Below are 20,639 nucleotides of genomic sequence, written 5' to 3' on the forward strand. Positions count from 1 at the left end.
TGCTTCGGGTGACATCTGGGCAAAATCCTCTCGCGCTCAAAAAAGCTCCTTGTTTGTTCGGAGATCGCTGTGATTGCATGCTCATCTTTGATGAGTGCGATTCCAAAGAAGAGAGCTTTTGGGGGCCAGTAAGTTCTCCTCCTACTCCTCTCCAGGCAAACAAGGTAAAAGATAACAAGGCGGGCTGAGTGTATGAGCCCTCTGCAGCTGTAGTTAGTATATAGCTATCAGAATGTGTGAGATGTTGCTGCTGTCGGAGGCTTAAACTGTCAAAGGGATATTTTTAGATAGCTTAAGCTAATAATCCAGAGCCCAGTGCAGAGGGCGGGTAAGTCTACAGTGTACTTATTTTTTTATTTTTTGCCAAACAAAATGAAAGCGAAAATACACAGTTCATGCAAACCGTCAGCAGTCAAAGGTTCACACTAATGCTGCCTTTCCATCATGGTTAGGTTCACTATCGTACAGTCTGGAAAGGTAAAGGCCTGGGTCGGGCTTGTGTTTCGACTCAGAACATTATCTTTATTATTAGTATTAGTATTAGTATTTGTATCTGTCTCAACAAGACGTCAAGATTTGTAAGAGAATAGACTGTGGGTGCCTTGGTCACAAAGGAGTGATGTATTTCTGTCGCCCAATCAGCTGACTAGCGCCACCCTGATCGTACCATTTTACTCTGGAGGAAGGAGATGGTGCCAGAGAAGGGGAACAGTTAGGGCTGGTTATTTTAGTACTATAAAATATGTACCGTACTGTACCAAACCGAACCGTTACATTCGGTGGAAACGCAGCTTTAGTCTTTCTTCTTGACACTGTCAATGACAGGACTTAAGAGACTACGTACTAATACTATACTAATACCTCAGAGAAGGAAAGTCATCTTCATTGTTCTGGAAGAAGAGACCAGTTTCATCTTCTCATATGAAGAGCGGCGATTTGTGACAGAAACTACGCTTTCACACGCAGTTAGGTCGGGCTTATGCTTGTAGCTTAACTACACCATTAATTTGTCCCAGTATACAAGCACTACTAGCAATAAATGGATTTATTGAATGACCTTTATCTGCCTCCACTACACTAGGTGGCGGTCTGGCCCCTTTTGGCTTGTTAGTATAAGGGATTTTTTTGGTTGACAAGTTACATCACAGACAAAGACAACGTTAGCTAATGGCTAGTTTGTACCATGCCGGGTCTTTCTACCATCCATTAACTTCAAAATATGAAATTCTCTAAGTTGACAGAGCATAAACTGAGTCTCATTATCAGACTAAACATGGACTGCTCTGGATTTTGCCATTTTTCTCTCTTGTGTAGTGGCTTCTTCTTTTATTCAGGGGTCAAAGCACAGCGATGGGAACTGTTGAGCGAGTGCACAACGCTTGGGGTCAGTTTGGGTCCAGTTGAACATACACTAGTAACTTGACTCCAATTAACACCAATATATAGATTGTTTTTCTCATGTCATGTAAATGTATTGACTTTATGGAGCTCACTATGCCACCAGGGCACCATTGTCCCCTTAAGTGCACACATTTCGATAGGTTTAAAAGTTAAATATGAACTAAATATGCAAGTGTTAATTTTTAAAAAGAGGAATTAATCCACTACAACTTTAGCATTGAGGTCACAAACGTGCACTCATTGGTAGAGTGCATTTCAGAGATTTTACATTCACTTTACCTTCAGATTATGGGTCAGTTGTAGTATGGGAGCTCTGAACACCAGCTCAACACTGGCATAATATTATCTAAACAAGTTTATATGGTTAACTGCTAGCCACCAAGTAAATCTAAATCTAAGTGCAATATTAATTCTGTTTACAGAGCTCTGTTCTTGGTCTCTGCCAACATCTATGAAAAATGACGTACCTGGCTCACTAGTTGCTTAACATACCAACTTTGCGTCTCGGAGCTTTTTTTGCTCCCACTGAATATGGATGCCTGTTTTTGCCAAAAACTACACTTTATTGAAAGTGAACCAAAATTGTCAAGCTGTGGGTCAAAGCAGTGATAAATCGTAATAAAAATCAAGCTGAAGGGAAACCAGAGTTAGGCAAAAAAGAAAAAAAACAATCCTTAATGACTACATGAGAGGTCTTTAAAATCGTATTAAAGTAAGTAAGTAAGTAAAGTAAGTAAGTATTAAAGTCACTTTAAACAAAGCAAAATTTGAGATGCAAAAACACTTTGAGGGCAGCGGGGCCTCATAACACACACTTATGTTTGGTGATGAATTCATGCGTGTGTAGTAGATAAGAACACCTGAAAGGCACAACATACAGACAACTGAAGTTATCTTTACTTTTTTTCTCTTGTGTTATTCAGCATACTGTATGTCACAGCAGGAGTGAGAGTTAAAGGGGAAGAAAAAAAAAATCCAATTTCAGTGTTTCTCAAAGAATCTAAATCAAAGAGCAAACGTCAGTGCTGAGGTTAATAAAAGTTGATAAGCTGAGAAGCGTACCTCCCTCAGGCCATTCAGAAAAAGGCATTTGCTTGACCGTGTTAGCCAAAGCTGATGCTGAGGCAGAAATTGAATTGTATTGTGTGGTACATTGTGTGTCTTTGGGAGGAGGAGGAGGGCCACTGAGGAGGTTATAGCCCTGATAAGTTATTTACAACACTCCTGTTTTCCTCTTTCTGTCTGAGCATTTCAATAAGAGCTCATTTCAAAGACATTAAGGTTTTCAGCCCCAAACCATTTTTTAGGAGAGAAACAACTTTCACCACTGTAGAAAATGTGTCTTTAGTCATCGATGTGTGCAAACCAGAGGAGAAGTTATTAGGTCTGGACACATCAGTTGGAAATGACAAATCACTTACTGCAAGGAACCTTTTAAACTAAACCGAGCATGACTGGTTCGTGACATCTTAAGCAATTTATCCAATTATCATTACTTATACATATATATGTGTATATGTGGCCTTTATCACGGTGGCATGTGACGTTTTCACCATTCTCTGCATGTGCGCGTGTGACATCACTCAGGCGCGGCGGACAGCCTGTCATAAATGCTCAGTAAAAACAACATCTGGCGTTCAACTCAAGCATTTCCAGGCACATTAATGCTGCATACATTACATGTGGGGGTGAGTGGAGAGGGAAAGTGCTGAATGAATAACTAACATGGTGATGACATCACTAGGGACTGTCAGGTGCCCTTGACCTTGGCCCCGTGGTCACTAAGGCCTCGTTCAGACCTGGTATTAACATCCGTCCTCAGCGCTGTTCACACCTGGCATTAAACTGCATCCTGGATGTGTCTCCTGTGACCACCTAAGATCGGATCTGGCTTCCCCCCACCCTGTGTTCACATACGCACAGATGTCATTTCTATTCGCAGGAAGAAAAAAAAGAAGAAGATGTTTTTAACGAGTATGACTGTTCAGATGCGTCTGTCAATGTGTCTGTGTGTCTGCTCGAGTGACAGGGACACAAAGAGAGAGACAAAAAATTATGCAGGAAGAGCTGATTGAATCAAAGCTCTTCCCGTGTTGCTATAACATGAAATAAGATGTTAATCATGAGAAAGAGAAATCATGTGAGAATCAGTGTTAATATGTTGGCGGGGGCTACAAAGAAAATTACAGATTGGTGCTGATCAGATAAAAAAAAAACCAGTGGTTGTAGAGGATGTCAGCTGAGGACACGGTCTCTAATGCTTCCTGAGGAAAGACTGTGTTCGTGCGAGTGTTAATACACGAGAATGTTGCAATACTTCATGATGTGATACTACACTGGTGTTTTTTAACAGTGGTTTTGTGTTGTATTTATGCCTCCGACCACTAGTTAGCAGCAGGCTTTCAACCACTTGTCTCACTGGACAAATAAACTTATAAAAATATAATAAACTGTATATTATTGTTACAATGAGAGCATTTTTCTAAAATAAATGAGTCCTTTATCAGTCCTGCAGGGGAAATTCTTTCTCTGCATTTAACCCACCCTCTACAAGAAAGAGTAGCGCCCGGGGAGCAATGGAGGTTGAGAACCTAGCCCTTTTTTGACCTGGTGGGGAGACAAACCGGCAACCCTCCGGTTACTAGCCAAGTTCCCTTTCCACTTGGCCACGGTATGACCAATATATTGCTATGCTCACAGTATCATAAAATAACTAAAATATCAATAAATCGATAACACCCTGTATTAGAATATGTCGTATGGCCACATTCTTTCCAATATCCATTATCCGTGAACTAGGACTGTACATTATACAGTCCTAGTTCATGGATAATCGGGAATGTCGCCACATGCGTCCTTAAACCACCTGAAAAAAAGTGTTTTTTCAGAGTATACACTCAGGACAGATGAGATCGTTCAAACCTGTACTGACAGTAACCTGCACGTGATCAGATCACTCAGGAAGGATGTTAAAAGCATGTCTGACAGGAGTCAAACACAGCTCCTCCTTGATGCTCTGACATCAGCGCTCCCCTCTCCTCGTCCAGTTCAGGTGCTGCGGGAACAGGAAGCAGCCGCCACCTCCACAATATGTGGGCCGATGGCTTTAACGCAGGTGATTCTCAATATAATCATGCAAGCTGATAGCACCTCACTCATGCTGGGTGGAGGGAACACAGCTGCCTGCTACTGTGCAGGACAGATTAGGAGGAATAAATCACCTGTACTGAGCCCCAGTAAAGCTCCCTGGAGAATGTGGCAATCCTGCTCAAGCATGACATGCCACAAACATGAGGGTAAACACGGGCGCAGGAATAACACACTCCAGAGAGGCAGGAGTCGTTTATGTTGCCTCTGGGACTTTACAACAACTGATGGCATTTCACTTTAGTTTTTTTTACCAAGCCATTAAGTGGCATGTTTCATGTCTACCTGGTTATTTTCCTACATTAACAGGGCTTTGGTCGTCGAGTTTTAATATGTGCATCCATTTGAACAGTCGGAGTTACTGACAGATTTACATCTGCACAGACACTTAGGCTGGATTCCTAACTAGGGCTTCCTCAAACTCTCAAAAGTGTTTTCTTTAAGTGTCCATATTCTGAGTAATTGTCAGTGCTCTTAAGATGAATGCACAGCAATTTCCTCAAATGTGCCTTCATATCAGTGTGTCTTTAACGTCTTGAAGCAATGTTGTAAAAAAAAAAAAAAAAAAACACACTTACAAAAACACGTGCCAGCAATTGTGATTTTTTCTCTCTCTATTAAATAACTAAATTTTTGTTGTTCTCCAGATGGTCTATTGTTGGGAGATAGTGCATTTTACATTTTTTTACATTTGCAAAGCTGTCTGCAGTTTGTATTAAATTTGAAATTCTGTCAAATGTCTCGCCTCAAGCTATGTTCATTATATAATGCATTGCAATAAACTGCAAAGTCACATCTGCTTCGAAAGAGGGCTTTTCTGACGCCTTTATTCTGTCCCCAGTCAAAATCCATGACTGCTGAGCATCTGTGGACTCAGTATCTGATTCAATTAAAGTGGATGTATATTTTAATTTTCCTATATATTCATATTCCCTTCAATGCCACACTGCAGTTCATCAATGCCTATGTGCTGTAATCCTACATTTAATTTCATTTCAGTTCATAGCTAAGTAGCTCAACACAGTGTTTGGAAAAAAGAGTTTCACTGCAATGTTAACTTCTGACTTATCTAATTGTGTTTGGTGTTTTCTGTGGGGAAAGGTGTGTCAGTGTGGAAGTGATGAATAAAACACTTTGAGATCATTTGTAGTTTTCTCCCGACAGTCACACTTTGGAGATTACACCTGCAGAATGCCACTGGAATAGATGGAAAATGATGGCGTCACCTGCCATCTGCTGTTAATTTTCCAGTCTGCTGTTAAGTTGTTGTCACTGCGGCTGTTGTGCTCTGAGGGTGCGAGACTGAGCACTTTTAAAAAGTGGAGTTTGAAGAGTGTGGAAATCATAATTGACCATGATGCTGATTCTGGGGATGAGGTCAGAGCAGCAGGGTTAGCACTCCCACGGTCCATAGACGGGCAGATTGGGGTTAGGTGGACTATGTATGTAGACAGCTATGGCCTGAGTCAGATTTTCTACACTCTGACATAACTAAAATAGTTTGATTGAACGTTTTCCCCTTTAAATCCATTTTGATGAGAATTGTTCCAACTTTAAAGCAAGTGCAGGGTTGACCTATAAGCTTTCATGTCACCAATTTCTACAGTGCCCTTTCCTGCCAATCCATTATACACAGCACTAGCAGGAGCCTGTGCTCTCATCTAACTCAGTCGGCCAACGAGGGCAAGAGAGAGGTCCCCTTGCAAATCCACAGGGACGGCAGAAGCACCTACAGCGCAGGTCCAAAGGTTAAACAATCGGAAACATGTGCGGTACATAAATATCTCGGCTGATAGCAATCTCGGCGAGGGAGAGCAGGGTTTGCATAAAAGGCTTGGAACACAGGATGTAACCTCAGATAGTGCAGAAGGGAGCAGGCGGGCATTCAGCCGCTCTGGTGGGGCTAATAGCAGCAGCAGTAGGAGCTTTGTGCTGGGGGGGGACGTAGTTATCAGACTGATGGCCTTATCAGCACTAAGGGCCTCTATCACACACTATCTCACCTCTGGGCTCTAACAAGGGGTCAGCAAACAAAGTCAGACTACCAGAGACTGGCTATCTCTCAAGAAGCAACACTAGATGAAGGAGAAATGGCGGATGAAGTGGTTTTCCCAACAAGTGGAGCTAATGCAGCAGGCTTTTACAGCTCTGGCTCCACTCGGCTTATCAGATTTTTAGAAATTAACATTTTTTAAATGACTTTTATATCATTAACTTTCTTAAAAATAATGATACATATCTTCAGATTAACCCCCTTGGCTAGTTTGAGTGTCAAACAGTGAACACACATCTGCAGTTAGAAACCTTGAAACCAGCCTGTGATATTTACTTAGGGAAACATGAGCCACTACGACTGAGAGTCATTGGTTGTTGTTGCTTGTCTGTAAGATTGTTTGTTCATGTTCCACCTGATTGAATTTTCAGCACACTGGACTTTCCCTGCGAGAAGCTTTTTGTTTTTTATTTGTGCATATGAAAGCAACAGGATTAAAATTTTGATGCCAACTATCTGGGGCACATTCCAGGGTCAATACATCAAATTATCTTCAAATTGAAGTGGTTGAAATAATGTGTTTGGGTGAAATAGTAAATTAGACTGTTGTTAACACAAGTGGAGTTTCAACTCTCTGTATGCCCTCTGGTCATATGCCTGCTGCTAACAGCCTTGAAAATGTGTTTTTTTAATCACATATTATTTTACACTTAACAATACTGGCTATTTCAAATGAGAGACTTTCACTGTGTATTTGTGTTTCGCATGTGTTGTTCGCTCTGGTTAAAGGGGGGGGGGGAGTAAAAGGAAGTGCTGTGTTACTTCCAGACATTATTAAAAATGTAACACAAAAGAATCCAACAGCACTAAACAGCATGTTTGAATATGGTGCAGAATGCATTAAATCAGGTAAAACCCAGTGCATAGATCCCATTACTTTGTGCTTTAAAGCTGCAGCAGGCAGGATCACGAGAAAACGAGTTGTTTGTGGAGTCAAATCACATAAATTGTACAGCCAAAATTCACAAATCAGTTTGCAATGGTCTGAAACCTCAGGAGGAGCTCCAGAGGAAGGCTGTCTCTTCAAGGACAGACTTACGTGCAATACATGACTCATTCTATAACATTTTGCGATCAAAGTCCTGCGCAAATATTGACACATTTTTATTGAGTTTATTGTCTGACTCTCTTTCAGCCTTTTTCCTTCTTTCAGGTTGTTTTGCAACTTAATTAGTTGTCATCAATTCTACAATAGTAGCCTTTCCTTTACTGACAAAAATGTTCAATGAGTGAGCGCTCATGTCCCTTTTTTCAAGATAACTTTCACTTTCGATATCTGGCAGTTATTCAACTGTTTATGAATATAGTACAGAGGAGCTGACGTCCTGAGGGCTACCGTAATGACAAGTATATGTGTGAAATGCTTTCTGTTATCCATCTTCTACCACTTTATCCATGAGGGCCACGGGGGGTGATGTGCTAATCTCAGCTGACATAGAGCGATAAACGGGGTCTCACCCTGGACAGATCACCAGCCCATGGTTTTAATTTTGTTTTCATAGAGTTACAGTAATGAAAAGTAAGCATGCCAAATCCTGGCGGCGACGACAAGATGGTAACAGAAGGGTTAAAGGGTTGTCTATATGGAGCTGATTAGTAGTACAGTCAATAAGAGCTCTCTCTCTCTCTTTCTTTCTTTCTCTCTGAACTGCCACGTAATTGGTCCAAGTCTAATGTCACGGGGCAGATTTCCCCAAGACTGGAAACAGAGCTTAGGGAACGAACATGTTTATATTATGCTGAAAGATTATTATGGAATTATTAATAATGTGAAAAAAAAGATCTTGCCTACACCAGCTTTACCTGCCTATCTGTGGCTGACACTCTTTCTCACTTTAATAAGTGTTTGTTCACAAATAAAACATGATGAAATGCAAGATTCTAAACCAGGCAGTTTGTTACTGTGAACTGCATCTATCGTTCCGCAGTATTGTGATTCTTTCTGTTTTGGGTGAATTCTGCAGACTTTACTCGGTACTAAACTTGACCCGAGACATGTAAAAGGAGATGGTAATTATGATTATTCCTATATTTATGGCTCCGTTATAAAAACTTTTGAGGTTAGGTCAAACTCTTCCCGTTCTTGCAGTCCCTATTAACCAGTAAATTTAACAGACATATGGTTGCAAAGAAAGGTCAAGAAAGCAACCAGCCTTTTTTTTCCTGCTCTAAATTGCAGTGACCATGCCCTCTTGTGTATAATAAACATATGAGCATTTGGCCTGCTCTATTTACCTCCTAATGAGAAACAAAGATCTGCTCTAGAGGGACTCACATGCTTCAGACAATGAAAAAAAGCCAGGGAAGGGGGAAAAAAAAGGGCTCTTAGAATAATTCAAACCATTTGTGTCCACAGGGGACATGAGAGCTTTGTCTGAATAAATTGTGCGTACAAAAATTGAGATGGTGTCCAACGTGTTTTCTGTTGATGTGGCATAAGATGGCCATTAACCGGATGAAAAGCAGTATGGAGGGCAGCGGCCCTTCAACAGGGGGAATAAATGCATACAACAAATGTGGTAGAGGATGCTGGGAGGCAAAAAATAATTGCCTGGCACCTTTAGAAGGAAACGCTTGACAAAAAAACAGTAAATTAGAAAAACAAATACTGCACTCAATTCAACAGGCAGATAATCAGCATTTCTGAAGTCATTCCGTGGGTTCCAATATCCATTGCATGAGGCAAAGTACTTGAGTATTACATGTGAATAGATACTTGTTGGTTGTATCTTTGTCTTTTTGTCTGTTTTCAGTTTTTCTAAGCATGTGGAGAATCAGGAGGTCCTCCAAACCGCACTGGAAAACATGACTGTATAGTCTGGACTGTGGGAATACAATCATGAGGAGACAAAGGCCAGTTCTTCCGCCAACTCTGTGTGGATAAGAGGATTTGAGATGTGTGTGTGAGAGAGAGACAAGGGGGGCAACCAGCCAAACTCCTGGCAGCAGTGATTTGGGGGGAGGATAGGCATAATGGTTGTAAGGGTATGTAGGAAGCCTGCTGATTCAAACTTCATCAAGTCGCTCCAGCAACAAGCTGATATCCTGTACTCTCTCCTGCTGTGACAGAAATGCGCTGGCCTCAGCGCCAGCAGAACGTGGGCACTATTGATCTACTCCAAGCACTATATCTCCTCTTACATCCATAATTATTCTCCTTCAGAGGAGTACACCGTTTGCCCCGGCTGCCCGACTGGCTGGCTGGCTGGCTGGCTTTCTATCCTTGTTTAAGATGCTCTATGGTCTCACATTTCATGTTGCACTGCCAAAGACCCCCCCTCTCTTAACCCCGGCATTTTCAAATATTTCATGGTTCAGTCCCAGGGTTGGGGAAGGAGGTTTGGGCACGGCACAATTATAGTGGTTAGTCGGACTCCTCTGGTGGAGCCATGCTGGCTCCCAGAGTACCATGACTCGCAAACAGACAAGCCAGGAAAAACAGAGGAATGTTGGAGAGATCATTTCTCTGCTGTACTGAGTGCACTCTCTGACTGTACACAGACAGTAAAAGACCACAGCACTGTCACTTCAGTCCCATTTCCACCAGTTCAGTTGAGTTTGGCACATAAAGTATTTGTATTTCAACTGCTTAAAGTCCTACAGGGTACCAAAATAACACTTCCATATTGCCCTACTTCTGTTGGGGTTACTGAGGCACAATGATTCACCACCTAAAGGGGGCACACTGTAGTTCAGCTCACCACAGCACTGCTTGGAATGTTACTACCTGATCTGGCTTCAGTTTCCGACTTGGGGTGTTTGAGCTAAATGGTGATAGCTGCTTCAGCTACATAAATATTGTGATGTCATACCAGCACAACACAGTCAGTACGTTTACCTGCACAGTTTAATCAAGATAAGGCCATAGTCCGACTAAGTCAGGCAACTGGACAACTTGCAGAGTCCGAGTATACATCCGGAGGAGAAAATCGATTTGCTGGCCGCGTACGCCTGACTCCGCCTCCATAGTCCAATACATTTCCTGTTGACCTGTAGATTTCTGACAACAGTAGCAGTTTATAGGTCGTCTCCTTCTACTTCCGGGTCAAAGACTGAGGAGAAAATTTTGGTCCAACTCCAGTCCAACTAAGCGTATTTATGCAGGAGTAATCGGACTATGAATTAAGACTAGCCACACGCCGATTACGGCGCAAATAAGAATAATGCAACACAACAAAGGGTAACAGTCGAGGAGGTCCAGTGTTTCATGTTCTTTTGTTTTGACACGTAACCGTTTATTACACAAAGAACAGATTTGTTTGAGAGAAGGCTGCAGCACGTTATTTCCCTCCTGTAGTGTGGAAGTGACAATTCTCGACCTTTAGGAGCTGGACTACTACTGGTAAACTTACAAAATCTGGGAAGTTGTTTCGGTATCCTACATTGAGTACATTTTAACACGCTCTTCTACTTACGTTTGAGACATTTTATTTATAAGGTAACTAAGTTTAACCCTACTCTTAGCCAATAACACGAAAGAAAAGTGAAATTAGAAAGTCTGTTCACTTTTTGTTTAACCTGATTTTAGTATGTCAACCATTTTAGTGGCATTATCACGAGAAGAAGTAAACACCTCATGAGAGGACTTGTTCCTTCCTTCCTGCTGGCGCCTTGGTTGATTGAATATTGTTGACTGCAGTGAAATCTACTCACTGGGCACATACGAAAGAAATGTTCAGGCTTCCTCTGATGCATGATACTCAGCTAGCAGACGTTCTGGTGTGTCCAACACAAATGAGTTGGACAAAAATAATACAAACTGTCACGGCGGTTATTTTTGTCTCTCTGCAAAATGACTAGCACTGTTCATCCACTCTCACTCATCACATTGCTTTATGATGATGTGATTCTGTGCCAACAGGTGGATTGTCATGGCAAAATATTGGACAATGGGTTCATTCTATGTAGGTGATGTGCATATGGGTCAACTTTGTAAAAGCAGGTGTGAGTCATACACCTTATTTAGGCTACAACAGCTTCTCAACAGTGTTTGTAGTCTACTGGCTGCATTGCGTCTTGTTTCATTTAGTATAATATCTTTATTACCGTATTGTTTATTATTTTAGCAGCCTTTCAAATGTATTTTCTGTGAATTTAAATTGAAGTGTAACACACTTGCAACAGACTCAAGAAAAGCTCTCGATCGGTTAAAAGCGATTCGTTAGATGTATGCTACTGTATCTGAGCAAGTTGGACATCAAACGTGTCTGAACCTTGTTTGAGCAGCCACACTCAGGCAGAGTGAAAACACTTGGTGTTCTCACATGAAATGTGCTACAAATAGTGAAGTGTAACATTGTGGAAAAAAACATCCCAAATATTTTCTGCTTCGCTTGCAGCCATGCACATTCCAGAGTCATTTCAGGCACAGCACTAAGACACGCATTCATCTTTCAACCTGGGACAGTGTTCAATATTTTATTCGTCTGACTTAATTTGATCAGCGACTTCAAATTGTTCACTTGCTGTTGAGTTTGAGCAATGGACTGAGGTGAAAGACACAAAACAATTACAGACTGTAACTTGTTTCTGGCACAATTTGTGACGTCACGTTTCACACTTGGGTAAAAAAAAAAAACACAGGGCAAAACCAGCACTGGGAATGGGAATGGTGTTAATTGCATTTTTTAGATGGTTCACCAGGGTTCAAACATCCTAAAGATACCTGCTAATTTTAGTGTGGTAAGAGGCTGAAGAGAGCGAGAGAGAGAAGTTCAATCTCTGGCTCCTTTCTCTCCTGCGAGGAGCCAAGAGGTTGACGGCATTTGGAGACTGTCACCTGATGTTTAAGGGAAAATGTGGTCACTGAGGCAACACTTGAAAACCACTTCTGTGGTTAAGTGACACAAGACAGTCCTTAATAAAAAAAAATATATAATTTGCTTTAAATGGCGTCACTTTAAAACCAACCAGTGTTTACTCGCGACCCCTTGGTGCACAAGTCTGTGAGCTGCAAGCAGTTCAACTCATGAGTCATTAGAGGAAAAATAAGCAAGTTGTGAAGCAGAAAAGTTCTTTATTTGCTTATTTTCCATTCTTTCATAAAATACCAGGGGGTCCAGATCTCAGGGTCGGGAACCGCTGATCTTGTACTAAACAAGGAATAAGAATGAACAAGAGGAATACAAATGAAAGAAGGCAGTCGTTGCATTTAGAAAATCATCACCGGTAATGTACGCGATGAGTCATCAAACAGCTCACTGACTGTACGTCACGCAGAAGGTCAAAGCACTCTGATGCCGAACGGAAGACGTTTGACTCATCACAGGAATAACACATTTAATTAAAATTCAGATGTGAAAGACATGAAAGACAGCAGCAGCCAATGCTTTGTGTCCTTTCTTCCAGTGACACGTTGGGATTGTTCTGCTTCGGCGACTTTTGAGATGGTTCTGTGTTTGTGCTCCCAGTTGGCCTGTGAGGCCTTGTGAATAAACACATGGAGGTTAATGTCTCATGTTTTTTTTTTTTTGCCCGCTCTCTGCAGACAACCCTGACAGGAGAGGAGGGAGACAGAAGAGCCTAAAAGGAAAGCTGTTTCAGTAACACGCTAATCTAGCTCTTACATCTCTTTGTTTTAGGCAAGGAGACGGATATTTTTCACAAGCTACAGTCAAAGGGCACATCTTGAGTCTGTGAGTCCACAGTGGGTGAGCTGTCGAGGGAAAACTCAATCTCCCATTCATATATAGGTATATAAATTAGGGCTGTATTAGGACTTAATACAGCCGAGATTAACACATTTAACGCAGTTAATGCAAGTTTGTTTACTTCTGGTGTCTGCTGACCTCTGACACGAAAGCCGGAAATTATCCGATAGGAGAGACGGTAGCTGAAGATGGAGAGAGGTGAGGGATTGTTGGGCGGAAGGTTTCATTTCAGGAAGCTGAGCGACGATAAAACAAAAGTTACCGGCGTGTCACGGCACAATTTATTGACATGGACTAGATGTTGCGACCCTTTGCCTTGACTGTCCTAAAAAAAACAGATGCGCGACTAATTGCTGAGACCTGTGCAGAGGAATTCCTCGACATTGTGGTGTGGAAAGTATGTGGCAAACTAACCACTCTAGGCACCGATAGTGCCCGTAATATGCTGGCAGATGCCCAGAGACTTGCATTTGGACACCTACGCTGTATGGCTGACTGTGCTATCTCTCTCTCTGTCTAGATTAACAAACTTCGAAATGTGAGATTAATGAGTTAATTATTTCTCCATTAGTTAATCTATTGACAGCCCTAATATATACATTTATATATATACATATACATACACATATACACATATATACATACATATATAGATATATGTACACACCCTAAGGGGTATGCGGTATGTGAACTGGACCATCAGCGACACATACTAGCAGCATAGAGCACGCCCTTCCACAGTCCCGCACGTGTCACAGAGGCGATAAACAGCTGGAAGCCTCACCACAGAGATAAGGCTCCCAAGCAGTCCACCAAACAAACAAAGACAAATGACAAATCTGTGGAGGTGTTAAGAAATGACACTATATTGTCCATGTATCTCCTCCACCCGACTGTTTTCCCAACCATATAAACACACCGACATACTGTATATATAGATATATATATATGTATATAGCTATACACCTACTCCAGCCTGTCCTGGAAAAATCATTAGAGCCCCCACTACCCCACACACACGCACACACACACTGCATGCAGATGTAGAAAAACAGGGCTGAAAGCCAAACCGCCTGAGGGGCTTTTCATGACAATAACCTTCTGTAGAACTGCTTGTATCCCTCCACCTAGATCATGGAGAGTTGCTGAAGGATGGATGGGAAAATAGACGCGATAACCACACAAAATATTCAGCAAGGAACACTGACACAAAGTACAGAGGAGGGAGAAATCTGTGTCATTTTGCGCTCATGGCCCGGAGAGATGGTGGGCTAAATGCTCTTGCGAAACAGCTTGAACATTGAAATGATGATGGCTGCTTTTACCTCAGCAAAGCACATTAATACATAGCTGAATGCCATTTCCACTTTTGTTAAATGGCTCACCTATTGAGTATTCAATTACAATGGCTGTCTCTCGTTTGGAAGACAGGCCCGGGACCCATATAAATAAGCTCCCTCTGAGTGCAGAGCTGCAGAACACATTGGACAGAAATGGAAGGCATGTGGAGCCTCTGTATGGGGGTGGTATATAATGTTAATGGCAGAAGAGTGAAGAGGTTGTTGGGTATTGGCTGTGGGGCAAAAACAGTCCTCGTCTGCAGGATCTTTTTTTTTTTTTTTTTTTTAAAGGAAGCACATTTTTAAAGCATTTAGCTCCGATTAAAAAAAGAGCCCAGGCATATGAAATGATCTGAACGAGGAAAACCATGGATCCTGGCTTTAAAAAACATCAGTCAGGGTGATTAATTCAGTCTTGATTAATTGTTCCATTTGTCTGTGATACGTCTAAAATTCCACAAGACAAATCTGCCAGTAATGGTCCAATCCTTTCCCCCCCATTGTGTGGTTTATCTTTTATGCTCAAATAGCAAAAGCAAATTGTGGCTAATTTTATCGTCGAATCCACTGGCATGTGGTTTTTCCAGCAGTAATGATTCCCTCATTCAGGCCTAATTAACTGTGGCCATTAAACGGAGGGAAATGTAATGCCCTGGGTTCCATGTCAGGTAGTCAAAAGGAGGACAGCGCAGGAGGACTCAATTAGACCTGTGCTGCTGTCACTGGGTTATCACACGACGTGTTTGCCAATTAAAGTGAAGTAGCCTCTGATGTCTCTGTGCCTCCGCTGGCACCATCTCAGAGGCTCTGGCAACGCAGGAGCGACGTCCCTGTCCTCGCAACCACCACCACCACCACCACCACCACCCCACAGACAGACACGACACTATTCCCCAAAAAGGCAGTAATTACAGGATGGATAGAAGACTGTTATATAAGTGCAAAGTTGCTGATAGGCCAGGCAGGGACTGCTGATGCCAGGTTTCAAACAAGTACCAGCAGGATCAAGTTACAGCAGAATTATCCAGGGTGGACTCAGTCAGAAACAGAGACACATTTCAACAGCAGATGCAGGCAAAAAAAAAAAAAGAGAAAAAAAAGTGAGGGAGTGAGGAAGCAGAGGCTATTGGCATCTTTTGGAGCCTGTGCTGTTGCTGTTATGGAATTCCAAACAATCAACAGCGTACAACAAAGCCCCTGGTAACATTTTGAAGCATAAATTATTCTGACTTCAACACGCCATCCAGAACAAGAATAAATGATGACAAGCGTGTATTAAAAAGCAAACACTGTCACTACCAAAGATGACCAATCCCACCAAAAGTGAAAGACATGCAGCTCAAAATGTTTGAAACAATGTTTATCCAGCTGCTGATACCCTGTGGAAAAGATTAACATTTTGAGGTAGATGTGTGTGGATTTTGTTTAAAAACCCCCGAAACCACTGAACATTTATTTTTCCTCATGTCAAGTCACAACACAGTTTTGGAAAAATACTGACAACTGACTGAACTTTGGAAGAGATGCTGCCTCCTTTGATAGTTTTCAGGTTTTAAATTTCATGGAAAGTCTGTCGAGTGTAATGTCACAGATAGTATCATGTTATTGGACAAACATCAGAGTCATAAAAACAAATGAAAAAACTGTAAACTCTTCATGTTCTCTTTTAAAAATGTGCTGGAGATACAGCTACTTGCCATCTATTGAGACAATTTCCAAAAACAATAGTTCGTCTCCACAGACCACATGAAAACACGATCAAGACTCTGCCTATTTAAATGTCCTTGCACTATCTTCAAGTTTGTCAACCCCTCCTCTGTTTCTTGATGTATTGTGTGTTCTGTGATCCCAGTCGTGACGGACATTGCAGAGCTTATATCTTAAAAACTGTAATATTGCCCTAAATTATGATAATTCACTTAAATAACATGAGCTCCTACAGCTGCTTTTAGCATATTTTCACCAGTGTGAGTGGCTCTGAATTCGTGACTCAGTAAGAGTGGGAGAGAAAGACGGAGACAGGCAGACACATTAGCCTTTGCTGATGGCACATTCTGCAGGGCTACAGAAGTCAGCCTGCATGATCCTGACTGTCACTGACTTGTTATGAAAGCATGGGGGGGCTGAGGCTGATCCATCACTTTGGGGGTGGAAGTTGGGGCGAGAGGAGGGTCGGGGGGGGGGGGGGGGACTGGAATGGATGAGCGTGGGCGAGGCAGCCCTGTTGCCTGTCACTCACCAAGCACCGCTGCATGACCGCCAACCTTGTCTGTGCACAATGGGAGGTCTAAGGCTTGACTGTACGAGCAGTCATTTCCCAACTCCCTCTTCCAGCAAAGAGGAAGACCAAAAGGTTTCAAAACACACTGGACAGGCCTTAGTCCTGAGTCGACCCTGGAAGACCTCACTGCTTGTGCTGGCTGAGCGGTGAATATCTGCCCTGTTTCCCAATGAAGCTCTTATTTTAGGCAGACCAAGCCGCGTTCAATTGCGGAGAGAACAAGCTCTGACAGAGTCTCCCGATGATAATCTCCTTCAACAAACATACATTGCAATTATCCGGAGTCATTAAAGTGTAATGACTGGAGGTGTGAGCAAACGTCTTACGCAAACAGTTACAGTGCCACCCACCCGAAAATACAGAACGCTGGCAAAATGTACAACGTGAGTTAGGAGACAGACTTGTTCCTCGCAGCAATTAGGGAGCGAGGGAGAGGTGCATATGTAAAAGGGAGGTCTTATGTTGGGGGGGAGCAAAGAAAGGGGGAAACAGCTGAAGTCAGCAACAGCAATAAATCCTCAAATGCTGAGCAGTTTATTCCAGTTCTGTCCTGGTCTGTGGACCCAATCGCTACCTAAAGACGGGGCTCTGTTTAGTAGCTTTAGGAGAGGGGAGGCCAACTCAGTCCAGTGATCGTGCACTCCCCTCCCCTCCCCTCCCCTCCCCCTCTACAGAAAGTGCAGTTTGTCCATGCAGTGCCTGCGAGTCAAGCGCAGCCGACCTGTTAGAGGATACTTCCCAGCAGCCCCATGGTCTGTGACCACAGCTTGACCTCCAACCAGCCATTCACTTTCTCAGAGCTGAGAGAAATCGATAGATTAACCGGCATGAAATGGTGACATGATTGAGATGAATGATTACTGGGCTAATTCTTATTCATCTCTTTATGTCTCGGTGATAAGTGAGAAGTTAAATTGATACTGAGGAGAAACAGAGAGCAATGAGTGGGATCTAACAGTGGACCTGGCAGTTTAATTTTGCATTAAACGAGGGGAGGGAATATCGCTTTAAACTGGAAAGCACTCAAAGAGAACACACCTTCACCAAGCAGATGATTTAATAAATATTCAGAAGAAAAATGACTAATTATGAGGATTAATTGTTATTCATTTCAAACACTTGATGGAATAATATTTTTTGTTAGTTCTTTTGATAGTCATACCATAGTCAAACAGCAATCTGTTCAGTCCGGTACGGTATATAGTCTCAAAATAATGGTCTCCAAGGAGCTAGACCCACGGCATTCAGCTGATTGGGCGACAGAAAAGCGTCCGGTGTTTCTTCAGCACCGAAAGACTATTGTCATATACAGCTTGACGTCTTATTGAGACAAACAGCCAGAAACCAAGCAGAAAAAACCAAGCTGCTGGATGACCTCTGTTGTTGTCTGTTGTGTTTGATGTTGTTGGTCATTGTCAGCACACTGGTACAACACGGCCATCGGGCACCGCGCACACCCCGCCAACCAAGTAAAGGTACTGTTATACTACTTTAATCAGAGCCACTCTCAAGAGTCCTTCATTTCCACCACCACCACCACCCTAGCATCATTTTCTACATCAGAGTCTCAAAGAGGCTAAAAGTTTCAAATATTGTTCAATGTTTTGCTTGGGCTCCCTCTTTGGCTTATCATGCTGCTTGGTCGACCCATGGAGCATTTACAGAGCAGAGCCAGATCAGTGTCAAATCCAACTACACTTCCATTTGTTGCAATAAATGATTCAATTATGACAATAGTGTCCATGACAGTAAAGTTGAATAAATATGCTCTGCAAATTTTTTGGCTGACCCCCTTTGTCCACAGTCACTATAGCATAACACAAGAGTGCGATCAGGAAAACCCCCGACAAAACAATCATATTTAAGTGGTTCAGGTTTTCAATCCACAAGAGACATGATAATGTGATTTTTGGCATCAGGGAACTTAATTATTAGTGTTTCTGTGTAGTAATAATAATAATAATAATAATAATAATAATAATGACACCACATTTTCATTACTTGCATATGGTTAGATAAGGGGCAATGACGCATCTCACTCCAAAAGTTGGATTAACTTAGCTCTTAACCCTGCTTTCTTCCCTCTCAGTCTCTACTGAACTGCAACCTGAACTGATCTCCACACTTCATCCCTGACTGAAGTGACGTGACTAGCGCTAATGGCACACACACTTCATGCTGGTACTTCTATTAAACACAAAGGGAAAACTCGCAGACCCACAACAAGACCGAGTCACGTATACACAGGTGCAGTCACGCTGTTTTCACGTTGGCGAGTGAAGCATGAGCGACGGGTGTACAGTTGCCGAAAAAAAATGACATTAATAATGTAATTATTAAGTGTTTGTATGCATCCGCAGACAGAGGGATACTGATGAGGGGTGGATGTTTGAGCTCAGGCAGAAACAAAAGAGAGACAGGAGATTAAAGTCTGACATGAAGATGGGACCAAAATTAGCCTGATGCCAAGAGTCAAGTCTTTGTTGTACTAAATATGTATACTCAAAATTGCCCTTACAGAAGGCTCACATGTACGCCTAGTATTAAAATCATGGTGCTGGAGGTGGCACGGATATCAATGTAGCAGGTGCCAAAGTGATGGTGATGGGATGTCTGCCGTGACGGCCATTGTTGGGTGCACTTTGTCTGACAAAAACAATTGGCAATGGAGAGAACAACCTGGTTCGGAGCTCTGGTTCGGGGCTAAACTCATATATGTGATTGATCGGGCTCGTAGCTGTGTTAGAATATTCACCTAATGTGATTTGACTGGCCAAAGCTCTTGCTGCCTCTCAGGATGCTGTTCGGTAACACTCGACGCCGCTTCATTCAACGTAAATAAGAGGTGTTTCAGTCTGTGTGAGTTAACCGTGACAGAGAGGCAACACTGCATTGAGATTTAGTTAATGAGGTTATATTAATAAAAATGTGGAAAAAAAACAACAGGAAAAGCCACACGGAATAATAATGACCCTGATTTGTTTTCCCCATAAAGGTCATGGGAAAACAAATGACCAAGGACCACGATAGTTCAGTCAGTAGCAGTCAAAATAAATTACGCTTGTCATGGATCATCACTAAGGTTACATTTTCAGGGACACTGACTCGCAACACAAAACATGGTAATATATTGATTATTGATTTATCAAAGAATTTGTTGTTAAATGTAAACATACGCACAATAAACATGTACCGAACACCTATATCAGAACCATGTGTGAGCAAATGTCTCTTACCGTCTCATTGCCAAACAGGATGTCCACATAAGGCATGACATTCATCAAGTGCTTTTTGAAGAACTGGCTGATGAAAGGTGCCGAGAGGTTGAGGCAGAAGATCTTGTTGTTGTCTGAAGCGTGCTTCGCCACTTTGAGGATGGACTCAGGGGACACGGTCAGGAAAAACCCCTAGGAAACAAGATAATAATATTTACTTTGTTCATGTTTTCAGTCCTTTCACTGACGTCAGCTGAATCACACAAATTAATCTGTACAGTACTGCTGTATAGGCTGCATTATCTCTGGACCGAACTACAGGCCCCTGTGGACTAAGAACACTTTAAACTGCTAATTTGTGGGTTCTGGATTCTGACAGGGCAATTTTAGGTTGACAAGGCTTGGTATTACTGAAATAAAACAGGAGCCAAAATGATGGAAAAAAAGCAGCAGTAGGGCTTAAACATTTATCGGCAGTGTTTTCTTAGAATATACACAGAGCAACAAAGAGGAGGAAAAAGGGGCAGAAAAAAAAATTCATCCTTGACAAAG

The 20,639-nt window shown here is 42.2% G+C and overlaps 1 protein-coding gene across 2 annotated transcripts in view; it reads right to left on the reverse strand.

Moving 5' to 3' along the window:
* The window catches only part of LOC131448697 (adenosine kinase-like), a 122,869-nt gene that overhangs the window by 18,183 nt on the left and 84,047 nt on the right, over window positions 1–20,639 (reverse strand). For both annotated transcript variants that reach the window (XM_058621370.1, XM_058621371.1), the window contains exon 7: window positions 20,109–20,279. In XM_058621370.1, the coding sequence (XP_058477353.1) occupies window positions 20,109–20,279 (171 nt within the window). The remainder of the gene's footprint in view (window positions 1–20,108; window positions 20,280–20,639) is intronic.

This window comes from Solea solea, chromosome 21 (genome assembly GCF_958295425.1).
Source record: "Solea solea chromosome 21, fSolSol10.1, whole genome shotgun sequence".
NCBI classification, from domain to species: Eukaryota; Metazoa; Chordata; class Actinopteri; order Pleuronectiformes; family Soleidae; genus Solea; species Solea solea.